The 20,219-nt window shown below is 36.5% G+C and overlaps 10 protein-coding genes across 10 annotated transcripts in view; 5 read left to right on the top strand and 5 right to left on the bottom strand. All coding sequences in view use genetic code 12, as the record gives it.

Moving 5' to 3' along the window:
* The window catches only part of MIT1 (mannosylinositol phosphorylceramide synthase catalytic subunit), a gene marked incomplete at both ends in the record, with an annotated part of 145,983 nt that overhangs the window by 115,380 nt on the left and 10,384 nt on the right, over positions 1–20,219 (bottom strand). Inside the window, one exon of the mRNA XM_007374305.1 lies at positions 16,277–16,313. The remainder of the gene's footprint in view (positions 1–16,276; positions 16,314–20,219) is intronic.
* Positions 2,092–5,303, bottom strand: SPAPADRAFT_65889 (uncharacterized protein; the record flags this gene model as incomplete). The annotated part of the gene is made up of 1 exon (XM_007374320.1): positions 2,092–5,303. The coding sequence occupies one exon, from the start codon at positions 5,301–5,303 to the stop codon at positions 4,068–4,070; it is 1,236 nt and encodes a 411-aa protein (XP_007374382.1).
* KRE30 (ATP-binding cassette family ATPase) lies at positions 2,102–4,065 on the top strand (the record flags this gene model as incomplete). Its single annotated transcript, XM_007374321.1, has 1 exon — positions 2,102–4,065. One exon carries the CDS (start codon positions 2,154–2,156, stop codon positions 3,981–3,983), a length of 1,830 nt encoding a protein of 609 aa, XP_007374383.1.
* On the top strand, positions 6,358–7,983 carry SPAPADRAFT_49800 (uncharacterized protein; the record flags this gene model as incomplete). Its single annotated transcript, XM_007374319.1, has 1 exon — positions 6,358–7,983. One exon carries the CDS (start codon positions 6,358–6,360, stop codon positions 7,981–7,983), a length of 1,626 nt encoding a protein of 541 aa, XP_007374381.1.
* On the bottom strand, positions 8,729–10,217 carry SPAPADRAFT_60205 (peptide-N4-(N-acetyl-beta-glucosaminyl)asparagine amidase; the record flags this gene model as incomplete). Its single annotated transcript, XM_007374317.1, has 1 exon — positions 8,729–10,217. The coding sequence occupies one exon, from the start codon at positions 10,192–10,194 to the stop codon at positions 9,091–9,093; it is 1,104 nt and encodes a 367-aa protein (XP_007374379.1).
* Positions 8,746–9,090, top strand: SPAPADRAFT_54862 (uncharacterized protein; the record flags this gene model as incomplete). The annotated part of the gene is made up of 1 exon (XM_007374318.1): positions 8,746–9,090. One exon carries the CDS (start codon positions 8,746–8,748, stop codon positions 9,088–9,090), a length of 345 nt encoding a protein of 114 aa, XP_007374380.1.
* Positions 10,269–11,421, bottom strand: SPAPADRAFT_60204 (tRNA (guanine(9)-N(1))-methyltransferase; the record flags this gene model as incomplete). Its single annotated transcript, XM_007374316.1, has 1 exon — positions 10,269–11,421. One exon carries the CDS (start codon positions 11,268–11,270, stop codon positions 10,326–10,328), a length of 945 nt encoding a protein of 314 aa, XP_007374378.1.
* On the bottom strand, positions 12,271–15,089 carry GIT1 (Git1p; the record flags this gene model as incomplete). The annotated part of the gene is made up of 1 exon (XM_007374314.1): positions 12,271–15,089. The coding sequence occupies one exon, from the start codon at positions 15,087–15,089 to the stop codon at positions 13,557–13,559; it is 1,533 nt and encodes a 510-aa protein (XP_007374376.1).
* Positions 12,304–13,679, top strand: SPAPADRAFT_60202 (SDR family oxidoreductase; the record flags this gene model as incomplete). The annotated part of the gene is made up of 1 exon (XM_007374315.1): positions 12,304–13,679. One exon carries the CDS (start codon positions 12,340–12,342, stop codon positions 13,342–13,344), a length of 1,005 nt encoding a protein of 334 aa, XP_007374377.1.
* SPAPADRAFT_60201 (uncharacterized protein) lies at positions 18,514–19,082 on the top strand (the record flags this gene model as incomplete). Its single annotated transcript, XM_007374313.1, has 1 exon — positions 18,514–19,082. A coding segment is annotated over one exon (220 nt), but the record flags the coding sequence as incomplete, so codon positions are not given.

The raw sequence follows: 20,219 nt of genomic DNA, 5'->3' as shown, positions 1-20,219 counted from the left end.
AATAGAGCAAAAAGTTGGGGATAAAAACTAGTGCTAAATAATAAAAGGTATTTATTTATACTCAACATGGCCAACAAACCACTGAAAGAGAATAACCTGTGAACCTATTGGAATTAGAAGAATGCTTTTGAATTGAAATTTAACAGAAGCATATATTTCCTAATTCTGGCTAACTGTAATCAGACGCCTTGAATCGCTTGAAAGATAGACTAATATGAAATATTATCTTTTTCGGATATCTGAAATGTAAATTTAGTCAAGAAAACAGCTCATAAAACGCAAAATATTTGCAATATTTTATTGTAATCAGACTTTATAAAGATAATATGATAGAAGAAGAAGTGACTTAGCTTGATGTTTTCGTAAATATGGAATTGTAACCCTGCACGACCTTCTTTGTTTTGGAATATTTACTTTATTTATTCAACGACGATGATTAATGGTTAATGCACTGTGGTTAAAATCTAAGGTATATTCGCTGGGTACATTTTTGTAACTCTTTTCGGTTTTCTTAGTTGTATGTATCCAATTTTTGGTTCCATGACTAATATGTAGTAGCCCAAGCTGAGTTTTAAAGTAGTACTAATTGGCAAAACTATACGCTGCCTAGTAACGTTGTTTTACAGTTGCAAACTAAATACTATGAGTTAATCTTTCTTGTGAAATTCATATGCTAAATATTTATCAATTTATACTAAGGATCTTTTAAAATATTCTTATAACTGCTGAATTGTGTAACCATGGATGAGAGCGTGATCCTAATTCCCGTATCAAATGAGTGTATGTTTTATGATTGATAGATTGGATATCGCAAGTAAAACTCAATCTCATAATCCACGATAGCAGACTTTGTACCCAGACCGGATTGGATTCGAGGTTTCCACAACTAATATTGGTTTGGTATAAGAACACCAGTTTCCTATCAAGGGAACACAGTTAAAGTTGTAACTGTATTAACAACCTTCAAAATCTTCATCTATAAAATGACTTTAATTTCTATTCCAAGAATTATGACTGGTTATTGTTATTGAGAACTATACTGTTGACGTATTTATAATTGCTGCTTTCATAATGGCTTCTGCACACCTGAGGGTATATCATGCCTGTACATGATAAAGTGATGACGTCGCTGTACCAAAATCTCTACACAATATTTTATACACTGCCAGACTGATGATCATGAGTGAAGTAGGTTGGCTGCTAGAATTGAAATTACCTTAGTAGAAAATCCCTACCATATTATAAATCACTAAAGATAAAAGGTTTTGAATATTGAAAGAGCATGCCATTATGTCATAATATATATAGAAGAATATTCTAATATGTTTTCGATCTTGATAAAGGCTTAACATGTAAATATCAGAAAAGGACAGGCTACTGGTTAGCTTATGGTTTGAATGTGTGAAACAAAGTTACCAGATAGAATAGCTGTACTTCCTAGTTGATAGTATTACGGTACGCAAAAAAAAAAAAGTTTGGATGGATACAAAAGGTTAAACATTAGCAATAGCTGAATGATGAGTGGATGCATTCAAAAATGCTACGCAACTCTACATGGGGCTGATTATTACTAGATGGAAAAAAAAAGCCACTTCTGCTTATTTTCTTCATGAACTAAGACAAATAATTGTAAATTATCACATATCTAAGTGGAATTGAGTTTCATTAGTTCTCCCTGAAACTTCTGTGTTGGCATTTCTAAGTTGAACATGTCCAACCCAAACCAAGGTGGTGTTGTTTCAAAATCTTGACCGACACGCGCGCAACGTAATGTGTGTGTCACGTGAATGAGATGATCATTGCTAGTTACTTCTAGAACCTTCCTTCAGAATCCTCAATTCAATTTAGGAGTGACATGTCCGTCATTTATTTTGGTACTGTATCTACCGATAGGGAATGGTCACACTTGATGTATTTTGTACCGAACCTGTTCCTTCGTGTTGCACATCCTTATACCTTCTATTGTATTCTGGACAACCGTTGAAAAAAAAAAAAAAAAGAAAAGAAAAAAAATACTCATCGTCTTATACACACAACTACCATACAATAAGGAGTTAAAAAAATTTTTTTTATTTCTGTTCTTTCCTTCTGTTTCATTCTCACAACTCATTGCTTCACATTTTGTACAAGAATAACTAAGTCATCTGTCAAAAATGTCTGTATCCGCATCTAAAGCCAAGAGAGAGCAAAAGCGTTTAGAAAAAGAAGCTAAAAAAGCTGCTGAAGGTAAGACTACCAAGAAGACTAAGAGACAAGCAGCCAAGGATGCTGAAGAAGTTCAAGTTGATGATGCTGCCACTCAAATTGCCAAGTTGAAATTACAAACTGATGAGCATGGTATGTCTGACAGAGTCACCACTGGTGTTTTGGAATCTTTAGCAACTTCTAGAGATATTAAATTATCTTCTGTTTCCTTGTTATTCCATGGTAAAGTTTTGTTACAAGATTCTGTTTTGGAATTGAATTATGGTCGTAGATATGGTTTATTGGGTGAAAACGGTTGTGGTAAATCTACCTTATTGAAATCTATTGCTGCCAGAGAATTTCCAATTCCTGAACATATCGATATCTACTTATTAAATGAACCAGCTGAGCCAACTGAATTCTCTGCTTTGGAATATGTTGTTAGAGAAGCTGAACATGAAATGAAGAGATTGGAAGACTTGGTTGAAGAAATCATTGTCAAGGAAGGTCCTGAAGCCCCAGCTTTAGACGGTATTTACGAACGTATCGACGAAATGGACCCAGCAACTTTTGAATCTAGAGCTGCCGTTATTTTAACCGGTTTGGGTTTCAACTCCACCACTATTAAGAAGATGACCAAGGATATGTCTGGGGGTTGGAGAATGAGAGTTGCCCTTGCCAAGGCTTTATTCGTTAAACCAACTTTACTTTTGTTGGATGACCCAACTGCCCATTTGGATTTATCTGCTTGTGTTTGGTTAGAAGAATATTTGAAGACCTTTGACCGTATTTTGATTTTGGTTTCTCACTCCCAAGATTTCTTAAACGGGGTTTGTACTAATATGATTGATATGAGATTAAAGAAATTGACCCTTTATGGTGGTAACTACGATTCTTATGTCAAGACTAGATCCGAATTGGAAACTAACCAAATGAAACAATATAATAAACAACAAGAAGAAATTGCCCATATTAAGAAATTTATTGCATCTGCTGGTACTTATGCTAATTTAGTTAAACAAGCTAAATCAAGACAAAAGATTTTGGATAAGATGGAAGCCGATGGTTTAATTGAACCTGTTGTTCCTGACAAGGTCTTCACTTTCAGATTCCCAGATGTTGAAAAATTACCTCCTCCAGTTTTAGCCTTTGATGACATGTCATTCTCTTATTCTGGTAACGAGGAAGATAACTTGTATGAACATTTAGATATTGGTATTGATATGGACTCGAGAGTTGCTCTTGTTGGTCCAAATGGGGTTGGTAAGTCCACATTATTAAAATTATTCCAAGGTCAATTATCCCCACAAAAGGGTAGAATTATCAAACATACACATATTAAATTGGGTGTTTACTCCCAACATTCTGCTGATCAATTAGACTTAACCAAATCTCCATTAGAATTTGTTCGTGATAAGTTCTCTAACATTTCTCAAGATTACCAATACTGGAGAGGTCAATTAGGTCGTTATGGTTTAACTGGTGAAGGACAAACCGCCCAAATGGCTACTTTATCCGAAGGTCAAAGATCAAGAGTTGTTTTCGCATTGTTGGCTTTAGAATCTCCAAACTTGATCTTATTGGATGAACCTACTAACGGTTTGGATTTGGCTACCATTGATTCCTTGGCTGAAGCTATCAATGCTTTCAACGGTGGTGTTGTCGTTGTTTCCCACGATTTCAGATTATTGGATAAGGTTGCTAAGGATATTTTCGTTATTGAAAATAAGACAGCTACAAGATGGGAAGGTTCTATTTTGGACTATAAAAAGACTTTGGCCGAAAAGGTTGTCCTTTAAGCTTAATTCTCTGTTTGTATTTGTTTATAGTAAACTAGCGAAATATTATAGATTAAGAGATTTCCAACTGTACACTACTTGTCTTTAGTTTAAAGCTTCCACCTCAATATCAGCTAATTCTTTCCGTTTAATTAAGAAATGTTTCTCATAAAGTACGATATGTTTCATGTTAATGAAACAGCTACCTTCTTCTAGTAAATCCCTAATTATCTGATCATGCAGCCTCTCAAAAAACTTATTAGTATCGTCTATATTGTTGTGTTGTGATCGTGGAGTGTTAATTTGCGTTGCATCGTATATTCTTTCAAATTCTTGCAACCCAGAATGTCTGAGAGCAGATTCAAATGAACTAGTATTAAAGTAGAATCTAGTTATTGAGTCTTCTTGACTTTGAAGAATATCATGGAATTGAGGTATTACATACAGCCTGGTACATGGGTCAAGCACAATATATAAACTCTCAAGGGTATTAGGATTGAACTTCTCAATGACTTTATCGATTGGAAATTTTTGAACAATGATTGAAAAATGTCTAATGTTGGTTAATTGAGGTGCCAACTTTGTTAATTCAGACTCATAGAGGTATGTTTTCTTATCAAAGAAATTAAATTTGAGTTCTAATGAAGTTATTTGGTTCACTTGGAAAGTGTCAGTCATCTCCTTCTCAAGTGTGTCTCTGTATCGAAACCCCAACTCCAACGACAATTTCCTGATTTTTAAATTAGACAAACCGTTATCTCTGAATTGATCAAAAACGATCGAGTTCCCATGACGTATTTCTAATGATTCCAAGTTAAGTAAATGAGGAACTATCTTCAAGTTGACATAGCGCTTGTATGAGAAATCAAACACCAATTTTTTAATGGAATGGTTGTGCACAGGAACATCAACTATATCACGGAAAATGTAGAGCTCTTTGCATTTGTTCAATTCCTCATGCAGATCCAGAAGTGGTGCTTTCTCAGCAATGATTCTAACCGAAGGATTATATCCCTTAATCCATTGAACTAAAGGATCATGGCCATCTGTAAAGAAAGTAACCAGTTCAGTCAACTCTAAATTTTTTCCTATTTTTGACCAAGTCTCTATGTTGTTCATAATTGTGAAGCTGCAGTAAAAGTCGGAATAAAACTTGGAAGATATCACTATAGGCTCACCATTATTGCAATATATGCACCGATATAATTTTTTCATTCCTACATCTTTACATTTTCGGTTGATTAATATAAATGGTAGAACATCAATCTGGTTGAGAAACTCACAAATATTGAGAAGGACTTCATCTGGTAAAGAGTTAAGGGTATTTACTTGAGTTTTCATTCTTATAGAAGTGGATGATGTTTCAAAAAGACAAGAACAATATTAATCTAAGAAATGGACTTTTATTTAACATAATCCTCATGCGAGTCGCCTACAGGTAGGCTTGCCTAAAGATTAAATAAAAAAAAACAGTACCTTCCTAGAATATAACTACTGTCTATACGTACAGGAGCATCCTACTTAAAAAAAAATATTTCTGGTTGTTTGTAGTCGAAAAAAATGGACGAGTCCGGAGTCGAACCGGAGACCTTTCGCATGCTAAGCGAACGCGCTACCAACTACGCCACACGCCCCGTGAAAGAAGTGGTCCCTAGCAGGATCGAACTGCTGATCTTGGCGTTATTAGCACCACGCCTTAACCAACTGGGCCAAGGGACCTGTTTCTTGCTTCAAGATTTTTTCTATGTAATAGCAATAATTTTAGGAAGCACGTGTTATATTTCACGTGATTTCTTATCCTGGTAATCTTAATAAATGCTCTAAATGGTGTCATTGATGAATTATTATGACCTATTTGTGATATTTGAGATGTTTATGATATGATTAGAATAAAACATTTACTAGAAAGAGATTATTTTGATATTTCTGAATTTTTTACCTGCTTCGTTAGTTGGTCGTATTAATAGTTCCAAAGTGGAGTATATTTTGCTAGATAATTGACCAGAAAAGCACAAAATAACGATTACGTAAACTAAAATCGTGTAGAGCTACTTTTTAAATGAATATTTTGGGTTTAATATGATTTATAGATGTTTGATATGCCTTTTCTGAAAAAAAAAGCAACCCTTTATAAACCAATTCTGGGACAAAATTATGTACTAAAGTAGGAGTTAATATTTTTATTTCCCAGTTAAGGAATGCCGCATGATTCAAATTTTCGCTTGGTTAGTATATTTGCACCCATGAGAACACAGCGGCTGCGAAACTTGGACGGTATAAATTTAAGAAATTCTCATTTTTAAGCAGTAAACTTTTGTAAACTTTTGTAAACTTTCTTTCTTTGTTCCAATTTGATTGTTTATCAGTATCAATTAGATTTCACTTGATAAGTGTTATGACACTGATATCCTTAATCTTCAAGACTATCTGGGGTCTTTTCACTCCTGCTGAAGAACCAGTTCCTATTGTTGAATCTGGTTCTGACGCTGATATTCAAACTACCGAAATCCCTTCCCTCAGATCCAAACTCAGAAGTTTCTTTTACAAATCTAAAAGAAATTCCCCAAATGAAAACCCTTCTGACGTTTCTTCCATTCCATCAAACTTCACTCCTGATCTCCAAGAAACCTCCACTTTAAAATCCGTTCCTTCTGACCACAAACACAAACACCATTTTTCTAAATTAAGCAATTGGTTTAGAAAAAGGAGCAGAGAAAATTCTAGTGATATTGCTACCAGTAATGAACAAGATTCCTCATATATCCCAAGTTTACCTCAAAGTTCCACTGATCAAAATGTTACTTCATCCCAATTTATCCAATCTCAATTTGGTTTGGTTTCCGAAATGTCGGGTAATTTGAAGAAAACCAAAGCTTTATTGGCCTGGAAGAACTTAAAAACAACTGAAAGAAAAATATTGGACAAATATTGCCTTGAATGTTGTCAAACCCCTCGTCGTGAAACAACTATCAAAAAGCTTCAAGAACAGTTACAAGTACTTGAAGTTAGATTATTTGAAGCTGAGAACCAGTATGGTGAAAGAATTCCAGATGATATTAGAAATTCCATGAATGAGTTTGCTGTTTCAACGCGTGACATCTGCGGAAAGTTAGTTAATAACACTGATACTTTTGTGGCAAGCTTGAATAAAGAATCTCCCACCTTGTCATCAAAGATCAATTCAGCCTCAGCCAAGTCTAGACAAGAAAGTATCAGCCTGACCATTTTCCAAATGCTTAATCAAGAAATACCAAAATTCAAAGCCGATTCCGAAAATCATAATGCCACTCCAGAAATCATCGAAACCAGTAGCATCTATAATTCCTTAACCAATTTACTCACTGGAAAGCATTGTCTTCACTCACAAGTTGCTTCATCCCATATACATAATGTTGCTCCTAAATGCATTCAACTGAGTAGTGTGTATGGATCCTTACTCACTATGAGAATGTCTTCTTGTTCACAAGAAGCTAATGCTTCTGGAATTATCCACCTGGATATTATCACTTATAATGGAGGGTTAGTTCCTGGAAGTATTGTCCATGAATCTACTAGAACCAATCCTGAAATTTCATTCAGCAACCAATCTGAGTCAACAATCTTGTTGCGTGCTCCATGGCAGTATGAAAACTTCAACTGGCCCCATCTTAAGGATGGAAGTGCCTCCAAGTTCTTGGACAAAAGAAACAAGGAAGTTATTGTTAAAATACAAAGAGAGCTTGAAGAAGACAAGAGACGCATATTAAGAAATCAAGAGAGAAAGGAAATAAAGAGAATGGAACACGAAAACCTGCTCAGAGAGTATGAAGATTACAACTCCCTTGATCTTTATATTAACCAAAGTGATTCAGAAGATTCAGAAAAAGAACGCATTAGATCTCGTCCTGTTACTCGTTCTGATACCTATTCTGACCTAGTACACAAGAGCAAACAACGCAGGGAAAAGTTTAGAAAGGATATCATTCAAAAGTGTGCTGGCAGTGCTCTTATATGTCCTAACACCACAAGACCACTTTACTGAATCAATTACCATTAACTGTGTTACCATTCTATTCCACGTTGAAATGTTTTGTTATCTTAACTTTGTTACTAAACTTCATGTATTTATGAAATGATTATGAAACACTAGATGTGATTAAAGGTTGAGCGAGTTACAACTCCAAAAGGTTATTGCACCACTTCAAACCAAACCTTTATCAAAGGTTTGGATGAATTGGCTAACTTCGAGGTGAATTTAATAAGAATTATTAATTCAAACTAAGTTCCCTTAAACTCAATACTGAACTGTTAGAAGTATATTAGAAAAGTCAGAGGGTTGTTGAGTATTGTTTTTTGGGTGTCAGCTTGTGATTTTCCACAAAGGCTAAGTTTATTTAACTGTTTCACAGTTACATGATTGCTTGGTATTACTTGATCTGACTTTTTATTTAATTTATCATCTTTCTCTTAATTGTTTACTTTCTTAAAATTTTCTCTAATTTCTCTAATTAAAAACAAATTTATAAAGACATGTAGACTTACTTTTCTAAGTATTGGTAAAGAATCAGTCAATCACTGCATTTGTTCATAGTTACAATGGTTTCATATATCACACTTTGTCAATCAGCAGTAATTACTAGCTATTATACTCCGAGGTAAGTTCTATAATAAGATCTTCGAATACAGTTTGAAGATAACCCCAAATGTGTAACTAGTTTTAGATTTTTTTTTTTGGTCAATACTTTTTCTCCGCGTTGTCAAAATTAAATATTACTCTTATTCTTTAGTTAACATAAGATGTCCAATGGAATCAACTGATCCATTACCCTTGATTGGACACGTTAAATCTACAAATGAAGGAGACGAGATTGATTACTCAAAGTTGGAATTTTATGGCCGTTTGATTCTTGGCTTTACTTGGATTACGTTTGTTGTTTCCATAAACTCATTTTTTGAACTATGGAAGTTTGTAATCTACCCTTTCTCAAGCAGCAATGAATCGTTATACAATTACCTACATACTATATTCAAAACTATTGACGATTATGTATTGAAACTTTGGTGCATATATATCGTATTTTGGTGGTGGGCTCTGATATCATGGTGTGGATTAAAATTATTTAGACACTCAAGGGGAATACAGACATAGTTAGCTATTGCCATCCTCACCACGAGATTTGGTCCATGCAGCAGAACCAGTTTGTCTACCCTTTGTAAGTGTGGTAGATGTTGCCGAAGGTTTGTTTGGTTCTTTCATAACATCCAATTCCTGGTTTCTAGGTATTATTATATCGTTATAAACAGATAACAAGGCTTTATGTTCGTTTCCCAACTTCAGAACTTGTTGGTTGTAGTAATTGGCTAGTTTGTTGCTGTTATAGTAGTTAATGAGTTTGTCAACTTTATTCTTGCTTATGACGGATGATTTTTCAATCTGTTTTTCTGGAGTTATATATTTATCACTTAAATCAATAATATAGTTTTGATTAAACCCAATTACATAACTCATTCTTTTCCCCCAATTGTTACAGTATAATAAAGGCTCATCATAGACTGCTTCGCAAGGGTCTAAATGGACCCATCTGTTCAATCCGTAGGAATAATACTCACACCAGACATGGTCTTCTTGATTCCAAACATATCTTATTCTGTCTTTATCCTCGCCAATGAGTGCCTGAAGAATCAACATAAAACAGTTAACCCATTCCCCACATCTTCCTTGTTTGGTTCGAAGTAAAGATACAGGATTATTTATACGGGGAAATTGAATATTGGTCCCACATTGGAAACATTGATAGTGTTCGACAATACTGATTTCATCCGGATTAGGCAAGGTACGATTGAATGGAATGGATCCTTTACTCTCCACATTCTTTTCATCTTGACAATTAGGACACTTTGGCGTGTTGACCCAAGTAAAGAAGTTGTGTTTGAAATATTGAAGTAGTTCAAGCACCACGAAATCGTCATACTTTAAATTTGGATTCTTGTCCGGTTCATTTTCTCGTTTATCAACATTCATATAGATGGTAGCCAAGTCAATTGTATCCAATACTTCATTCAAATAGTTTGGGTTTTTGTAGACATCGACACAATTAGCGTGAACGTGGATTGATTGACAAACGGGGAGGACGAGTGATTCTTGGAGTTCAGCGTGGTTTATCCGGAACTTTTTCCTGTCCAGGACAATTTTCTGTTTCGCGTAGATTGTGATTAATCTATCGGCAAGATTTGAGTAGTCTATTGATGTCATTGGATAATGGTGTTGGGGCAAACAGGGATTGGATGTTAGACGAGCGGAAAGTTACAATCTAATAGTTTTTCCGGAGGAGGGGAAATTGCGAGGGGAACTATAATTGAAAAATTAATTACATCTATAAACAACTACTCGGACAGGGGTGTTTCCAGGTGTTCTTCTTGCTCTTCTTGCTCCCCTTTGTCTTCTTCAGGTTTAGCTTGTCCTTTTACTTTTCTTGGTGGTAAAACCTCATTGAAAGCCTTGCCCCAATCTTTACCATTTTCAAACCATTTACAACATAATTCATAAACATGCGATGTTGCCAATACATGTCTACCATTCATTTCTATAAATTTATCAATTGGCAACTTACCAACTTTCAAACCCAACTCTTGAGCTTTTTTCAAACAAAGTTGCTTATGTCGATTCTTATCCACAATCCCACCAATGATGTAGGTGTGATTTGGTAAAAGTTCTTCAATTACTTCATCAGTATCAGCAGTGAGGTAGACGAACTGCAGCTTGTTTTCTTCGGTGATAAGATCGCTTATATTCTGCTGAGAATTAAACTCAATTCCCTTCCATAATTTATATTGAGATACGTCATCATCAAATCTTTTCTTCAAGTTTTTGTTAAATGAAGTAATTTTCAATTTCAAGTCATATTCACAATGTCTCATAGCAGAATAGGATCTGGAAATTTGATTAGACATAGACACGATTTCCTTTTGGTTCATTAATTCATCGAATTCACAATCAAAAATACAAGTGACACCAGTAGGTATTTGTTTACCCAACATCACCTTAGACTTTTTGATCAGATGATAGTTAGTCTCTTCTTCAGCCTCTGCATTGCGCTTACGTTCTTTCAGCCTTTGCCTTTGGGCCTTCTTCTTGGCTCGTTGAAATTCTCGATACTGTTCTTTTGTCTCTTGCCATTTTTGCAGTTTTAATTGACGTTTCCATTCGCTTTTACTCATGCCTTCAGGAATCACTTCGAGTTGCTTGAGCTTTCTTCGTTCCTCAATCTCTTCGGGCGTTGGTGGGTTTCCCTTTTTCTTCTTTGGGTGTGGTGGTTCTGCTGTAGACATGTTTGTTGTAGTGCGATGACGTCTGCAATAGGTAATAGTGATGGAGATTTTTAGTGATACAGTAAGCCAACGATTATCAGTTGAATATATTGCTCTATTACTGACTAGGGAATGACCGTACTTCAAAGTACAAGAAGCACAAGCTGCTGATGATTAGATAGTGCTCCAGGTTAAGAAAAACGATACTAGTGAAATATTTTCCAGGTGTTACCCGCACAGATCATCATTAATTTTTTTTATTTCTTCTTCCGAATTTTGCAGTAATTGGAAATATAGCAAGGGCAATAACAACTCTAGCATCAGAGGATATCCAAAATAACGAAAATAGCAATACTTAGAGGAAGTTAAAATTGCGTGCTGGATAGGCAATCATTACAATTCCTGTAGCAAGCTATGATTCTAGGACAAGGAGACTAAGTATATACATCCAGCTCTACGGTTCTATAACATCAAGGAGTAGAGGGTAGTAAAGCCTTACGGAACTGGCACTTCAAGAAAAAGTCGATTCTTTTCCATTCCTTTCCATTCTTCTCCATTCCTTTCCATTCTTCTCCATTCCTTTCCATTCTTCTCCATTCCTTTCCATTCTTCTCCATTCCTTTCCATCCTTCTCCATTCTCTAACCGTGACACACCTGCATTGTAGTTCTTCGTGCAACAAGCAAGCCAGAATATATGAAATAGAAATTACTAATCAACACTTAACTAAATCACTATATTCCATAGTTCACTAAAGAGTTTACAATTCTGCCAGCATCACCAGAAATCCTGGAGTTAAGCCTGAAATTTGTCAGAACCTGGGTTTGTGAAAAGATGGTCTAACTCCGTGGTCTTATTTCCGTATGCAGGAAAATTTCATACAGTTTTGAACCAAAGCTTACAAATCGAATATTTTTTTGGCTTAGGCGAAAACTTTGACGTTAGTTTTGCAGCAAAGCCAACAATCACAAAAAATTTGCAATGAGATGCGAACGGCAAAAAGTATAAATATGAAATGATTCACTCTGTTTCAATCTTATTTCATTTCTATCACTAATAACAAACAATAATATCAAACTACAAGTACTAATATGTCCACCACTTCTGTTTTCGTTTCCGGTGCCAACGGTTTCATCGCACAACATATCGTCAAACAATTGCTTTCCAAGGGTTACAATGTCGTCGGGTCAGTGAGATCTGAAGCCAAGGGTGAAGAATTAAAATCTCTAGTCAACAATGACAAGTTTTCCTACGAAATTGTCCCATCCCTTACTGAAGACGGTGCTTTTGATGACGCTCTTAAGAAGCACCCCGAAGTCACTGTTTTCTTACATACTGCCTCCCCATTCTCCTTCTCAGTCAAAGATGTGGAAAATGATTTAATGAAGCCTGCCGTTAGTGGTACCCTCAATGCCCTTAAGGCTATCAAGGAACATGGTCCACAAATCAAAAGAGTCGTGGTTACTTCTTCGGCTGTTGCCGTCTTCGGCTTCGGCCCCCAATTCGATGCCAACAAAGTATACAATGAAGATGATTGGAACCCAGTTACTTACGAGCAAGCTTTGTCAAACCCAATGTTTGGATACTTTGGTTCCAAGAAGTATGCTGAAAAGGCTGCCCATGATTTCGTTGCCAAGGAAACTGTGAACTTTGGTATTTCCTTCATTAACCCACCTTACGTTTTCGGTCCACAAGCTTATGCTATTAAGGATAAGACCACCTTGAATACTTCTAATGAAGTCATTAACAAGGTTGTCAAGTTGACCAAGAACGATGTACTCCCTGCTGAAGGTCACGTTTTCGTTGATGTTAGAGATGTCGCCCGTGCTCACTTGGTTGCTTTTGAAAAGGATGAAGCTGTTCTGAAGAGATTATTGCTTGTTTCTGGAAGTTACACTCTTGACACAATTGCTAATATTATCAACAAGAAATTCCCACAAACAACTGTTCCAAAGGGTGATGAATCTAGAAACCCAGAAACTAGCAAGAGAATCCATAAGTTTGATAATTCTAGAACTCAAAAGATTCTTGGATTTGAATTCAAGCCTCTTGAGGAATCTATTATTGATACCGTTGACCAAATTTACAATGCTTAGTTTGTATATATATATATAGAGGTTTTTTATAGGTAAATTGATTTGGTTTTGAAAAAGCACCTTATACTTCCCGTAGACTAGTTTAGTTTTCAATCACAAAATTGAATAGCAAGTAAAAATTTAGTTGCTACAAATTGTCTTTCGCTGTAGGCACTAGACTACTAGTAAAGTTACATTAAGATTCAATTAATTATTATACATTACAAAAATACCTATTTCAATTGGACGGTGTGCTCAACAACATCTTCCTTACCATCGGTTTCAGAATCTTCTTCACCTTCGAGATCTTCATCATGCTCAGCATCATATTCCTTAATACCAAACTTACCTTCCCAGCCATTATCAATCAAGTAGTTCTTGAACTTGATATCTTGTTCCAATAAATCATCTTCTCTTAAGTGAGGAACAAAGATAAAAGTAACCAAAACACCAGCTAACCCACAAATAGCAGCGATGATAAAGGTCCATTTTTGACCCAAGTTAGTTTGGATTGGGGTGAAAGTTTTGGTACCAACAACAGCACCAACCTTACCAATAGCAGCAGAAAGACCATAAGCAGTACCTCTGATTGGAGTAGCAAAGGATTCAGAACTAATCAAACCCATACCATTACCTGGACCCAAGTTACCCATGGACATCATCAACCCGTAAAAGACAATGAACAATGCGGTGATGCCCTTGATCTTTTCATAAGCACAACCGACAATCAACCCGAAAATAATGTAACCAGAGAACCCAATCATGATGGTGTACTTTCTACCAATGACATCGTTCAAGTAAGCCCCGATGAAGACACCAGGAAGAGCAATGACACCCAATAACAAGTTCCATTCGGCAATTCTTTCAACGTTAGTAGCATCCTTGATAACATTGGAAATAATACCAGCGGAGAAGATACCGTTAGGGAAAGTAACGAAATCATAAAGGAACCAAGCAACAGTGGTACCGATCAATCTTGGCCAGAAATATTTAAGAGCTAACCAGTATGGAACTCTTTGCTTGATGGCACTCTTGGTGTATAATTCAGAAGTAACCATTTTCAATCTAAAGTAGAAAACAGACAATGGCCAGAAAGCACCAATGGCAAACATGGTTCTCCATAACCCATCATAGTGGGTTCCGGTAATTCTATTGACAATCAAGAAAATAATCAAGGCAAATGGACCACCAAAAGATAATGGCAAGTTAGTAGCCAAAATAAATGCACCACCTCTTCTCTTGACAGATTGGTTGGCAGCTTCAGAAGCAGTGACAGAAGAAGATGGATATTCAGCACCAATACCGAAACCAGTAACACCTCTGAAAATGGTCAACATCCAGAACATACCGTTGACGGTATTACCATGAGAAGCAGCACACATGATGGTACCAAAGATCAAAAAACAGGTGGCTAAAACAATAGACCACTTTCTACCAATGTAATCAGAAGTCAACCCAATAGCAACTTGACCTAAAATGGTACCAACAAGAGAAGCATTGGAAACTTGAGTGGACATAGAGGCGGTATATTCCTTTGGATATTCAAGAGCAAAAACTTTATTAAGCATGGACATAACGTTGTTTTGGTAACCATCAGAGATCAAAGCAAAACCAGCACACAAGATCATAAGAGCATCTCTCAACTTAACCCCGCCTTCAAAACGAGCCTTTCTAGCTTCACTATCATATTTGAAATGTTTTTTGTGACCATCATTAGTAGCAACACTAATGGTTTCAACTATCTTGTTAGACTTATCAGAAGACATATTGAGCTTGTTTGGATAGAGAAAAAAAGCTAGGAAATCCTTGTTCAAGGGAGGAATTCTCGATATCTATATATAGTCAGTGATTTTGATTTGGAATTTCTATTGTCTGTACATCGTGTCTAAACAAGAAGCGCAATAGACAATAATGCAAGATCCCAAACAATAGTGAACACGTCTTTGCCCTTTCAATTTGGTACTTTTATTAAAATGGAGACACGTTCGTAAATTATTTAATTTAACACTACATCCTCTTTGTTAATACTCATTTGCCATTTATTAATTCATATGCATAATTGGGTTGCTAGATTTTGTGCCGTCTACTTTAAATTTAAGCCTCATTCGGTAAATGTATTGTTATGTACTGTTTCTGCCACGTGTATACCGCAAGAACAAAGGATGGCCCTATCAATTTTAAACCTACATTTACGTTGGTACCTACTGTTGGCTTTGTTTGCTCATCGTGATGAAAAAAGTGAAACATGTGGGTTGGCTTTCCGGGTGTTTGTTTAACCATGGTGATGGATGCAAAAAACAAAAAATAAAGAATAGAAAAAAAAATAATTTATTAAAAAATATATCAAAATGTATTTGATAGGGCTGGGGAATTTTAGGAAGTGCTTTTTTACACATACTTGGCATAATATACGAGCGGGGGTGTATACGGAATTTGATTCCATGGAATTAAAACATTGCAGTGTTATACCGAGAATTAGTAATACGGTCTCCTTTCCATACCTGTGATGATCCACTGGTGGCAATCATTGCCGACAGAACAAGGAACTAACTCATCAAACAATAAATGAAATAAACAATTTGTGAAAATAATTATGTACCTTAAACAATAACGTGCGGAATTAACGCGGAATATTCCGCATGTTTCTATTTTTCCTCGATCTAGCTAGTAGTCTTGTGGGGTATGTCAGAAATCAGGCTTTCTTGTGATAGACAGCATTATTCAGCGCTAGCCCACATGTTCTCCTGACAGGGAATATTATCATTAAATTACAAACGTGTTCATTGTAAATTATTATGTCAATGAAAGGTAAAAAACAAAAAAGTTGCTTGTTGCGAGACAATCTTTCGGCCGTCTCCGCGAAACGCCTTATTTGGCTTTTGCGAATCAAGCATTGCATAGACGAGATGGTGTAGGAAACCCAAGCAGAAAACTAGCCATCTTCTACGATGTGGTGTATCTCAGAGCAGTAGAGAAACGAGTCAAAATTTGAGGAAATGGTTTGTTACTCGGCCCGATTAAAAGAGGGCTTTTATTATTTTTTCGATGCAAGATCCGGGCGAGTTGCCGACAATTGTAATAATAAGATTGTAACTCCTCCTCTTCTTCAAGTCCTGAGCCCTGGAATGTATTGTTTGGTTGCGAGTTGTATCTCATGATAATTCCCAAGGGTTGTCAAACCCCAAAGTATACGGTTTTACAGTTCAATATTCTTGGATTCAGTATTCGTTAGAGATATGCGTCGATGCATCGCATAACGCAATAATTTAGACAAAGTTACACAAAATCGACCCAAGATAAGGGCATATGAAATAAACAAGTGTGGATTCTCTTAAATTCCACTAGCCTATTCGTTTAAGACTAGTAGCAACGTGGGCATCTTCAACCCTTTCAGAAAAATCAGAAGATGTTTGAAAAGTTCACCATGTATAGATTAGCCTTTATTATGGTCCTTCCACCCCCCCCCCCCCCTTACTTGGGTGATTCCTGTTGACACGTGGAAGCACCCTCCCCCCCTCCTCCCTGGATGGGTTTGAAATGATAGGTCAATCCTATTTTGGTTGTCATTACGAATATTACGAATGTTTAGTGAAAACCTTTAACACATTCTACGAGATCATGCAATCGTTAATTGGAATATATCCGTGCCACACAAACAGAGCCTCAGATAATATAATAGTTTAAAATATTCATCCCTACCAAGAGTAAAATCATGAGACAAGTAGAGATGAGGACAATAAAAAGAAACCAGACACCGAAAAATAAAACGTGGGGAGGTGTAATTGTAAATTGCCAAGATGAGTGCCTAGAAAAGTTAGTCTTTACGATGTAGAGAACGCCGTAGAATATTTCGAAGTTTAATGGTAACTAGAAATAATCCGTAGTGGCCCTGACCTGATATTTGATCATGACGGTTGTAACCTTGATAAGGTTGAGGCAGACATGTAATTTCTTAACCATATCACGGAAAAATGCCTCCGAGGGGCGGAAAGCTTCATAACCATAAAAATAACACACCACCCCAAAAAGGGTATCGACGCCCTTCGCCCCCGGAAGATCCCAGAAAAAGAAAAGTCAAGTTGATGAAGAGTGACAAAAAATGAGTATCTTATCCATCTTGCATTGAGATTAAGTATGATTACATCACACAGCCTGATGGTTCCGAACTCCGTGTGACCAGGGTTGGAATTTTGGAAATTATCATCACCCAATTGATAAACAATAAAGCAGGCTATTTTTAGTGAGTGTGCAATTATCGAATCATGCTACAATACACACTACAGAAAAATAACTGAAATTCATCGAAGATTCGTTTGCCGTTCTATTATACCCCAACTTAAGCTTTTTTTTCTGGGGGAGGAGGATGAGGAGGGGTGGGTGTCACAACATACAATAGCGCAAGTTACAATTTGTTGTTGTTGCTAAAAAAAAAAAGTTTGTTTGTTTCTCCTCATTCACGTTTGAAGCGGGTTTGCCCTACTTGAAACTCCCAACCAACAAAAAAAAAGTATACCTGAAAAGGGGAACGAACGCGGGCAGATAAAAATAAAAAAAAAAAGAATTGAAACGGAAGGTCGTGACGAAAACTGTTGGGGGATCGAGGGGTGAAATGAGGAGTTCGTGGGGATGGATCAAACCATTCGGCGATTTCTACCCTGATTAAAACAAGGTTATAATTTCACTATAATTACCGTAACTTTAAAACTTTATTCTGAGTGCTTCTGTTGGATAATGTATGCAACAGTGTAGTAGTTTAGATGATAAAAAAATGCCGCCTTAGATTTAATACCCGATGCTGGAGCTTGATCAATTATTAGCGGACCGATCTGACCCAATAGAAGCCAATCGAAAAAAAAAATTATTGACAACCATCTCTCATTCCTTTTTTTTTGTCTGCATTTAAGCCAATGGTATGAAGAAAACCAGGGTTAGACAGACAAAAAAAAAGAAACTTGGATTTTGCGATATTATTTGCTCTTTTTTTTATTCCGAAATAAACCCGCAATTATGCAAGATAAACACCTGCAGCAACACAGAGAAAAAAAATGCTATGTCCGAACCACCACCACAGTTTTTTTTTTTTGGGAAGTGTCAATTTTAAATAATTTTATTTTCCTTTTTAAATAAAATTCACAATCCCAATTTTATATATCTCATTGCATTCTATCTCTTTTTGAACTGTAGCGAATAAAACGTCACTGTAGTGAGCCATTTTAAGCGTACCAATATAAGTTAGCCACAATTGTATCATTGTGTTAAACCGAGCCGTTACCATTTACAACTTACCACCACATACCAAAAAAAAAAAGAAATTCTGTGTACATTTCCGATTTGACCCTTTTGCAAAGCAACGATTAGTAATTTGCAATATTTTTGACAACCACAACAAACAACAACAACAATTTCTTGTTAGTTTCAATTAAACGCTTCATCATTCAATGATCTTAGTTCTACGCCCACTATGATCTTGGTTAATAGAAATACTAGTGCTTCTACTAATACCACCACCATGGATGGACCCACCACTAAGATCACCAATTCTAATCCACAAACACCAGTATCATCAGACAACCACAATACTACTACCACTACCACTGCCAATGACCACGACAAGAAACCCAAATTCAACATACTGACATTCTTTAAAAAGATTCCAAACATTAACATTGCATCGTCCATAAACAGTTCTAGCTTAATAAGCAGCAGCTCAAGTACAAGTAGCAGCTCGAGCAACCCCAATAAGTATCAATCGTCCTTATCACCCACCACAGGCACAAGCACCCGCGAGTCGTCCACCATCACCTCCACCACCCATCCGCATAATGTTTTCGCGGGCATTACTATGACCCAAAGCATCGGCGAAGACGACGATGAGCAGCAGCACCACCCGGACTCCGTCTCCCCCATTGCGCCTGAATCCTTGCATGTACCACCCAAGAATAGTTTCTACAACCAGAGTCAATACACTACTTTGGTAAATGATCAAGAGAGGTACACCTCGTTCACGGCCGATTGTATTAGTTTGCAGAATAGTGAAATGACTACCTCGAACATGGGCGACGACGAAGAGTTTGAACATGAACGTCATGGATCGATTATTAATGTTTTGCAAACACCAGGGAATGCCTCGATTGTGTCGGAGTCTTCATCCACTCTGTCGAAGAAGTCAAAGAAGAAGGAAGTTGTTTCGGCCACTCCCCTGAAGAAGAATAATTTCCGCAAGTTGTTGAGATTGGGCTCTTTTTCGTCATCTAAGAGTGAAACTATTGATGAAGAGGAGATCCCCGATCATCACACATGTAAAGTTATAGAAGAGGAAGAAGACGATGAGGTTGCATATTTATCCGAACTGGAGTCCGACTTGAACTTCGATCCAAACACGGAAGAGAGTGAGTATGATTATAAACAAGGAGGGTACCATCCTGTGTCCAAAGGTGAAATCTACTATTCCAAGAACTTGCCCAATCGTGAATACATTATTTTAAGAAAATTAGGATGGGGCCACTTTTCCACTGTTTGGTTAGCCAAGTCTAGATATAACGGACCACACAAGGTGACCCATGAGGACACTTCTGATTATTATGTTGCTATCAAGTTTGTCAAGTCAAGCAAACACTACCTGGAAGCTGCTGAAGATGAAATTCGAATTTTGAAGACGTTAAATGATCCCGCACATCATAACGATCATTTGCCCAACAAGTACAAGAAGTATTTTGATGAACTGGACCCTCTGTCACATCCAGGATATCAACACATCATGAAATTATTGGATGATTTTCAAATTGAAGGTCCACACGGGAATCACATCTGTATGGTTTTTGAAATCTTGGGTGAGAATGTTTTGAATTTGATTTACAAGTATAAGAAGTTTTTTAGAAGTGTCGATGGCGAAATCA

The sequence above is a fragment of the Spathaspora passalidarum genome, assembly GCF_000223485.1.
Source record: "Spathaspora passalidarum NRRL Y-27907 unplaced genomic scaffold SPAPAscaffold_3, whole genome shotgun sequence".
Taxonomy (NCBI): Eukaryota; Fungi; Ascomycota; class Pichiomycetes; order Serinales; family Debaryomycetaceae; genus Spathaspora; species Spathaspora passalidarum.
This window is presented reverse-complemented; position numbering and strand designations above follow the sequence as displayed.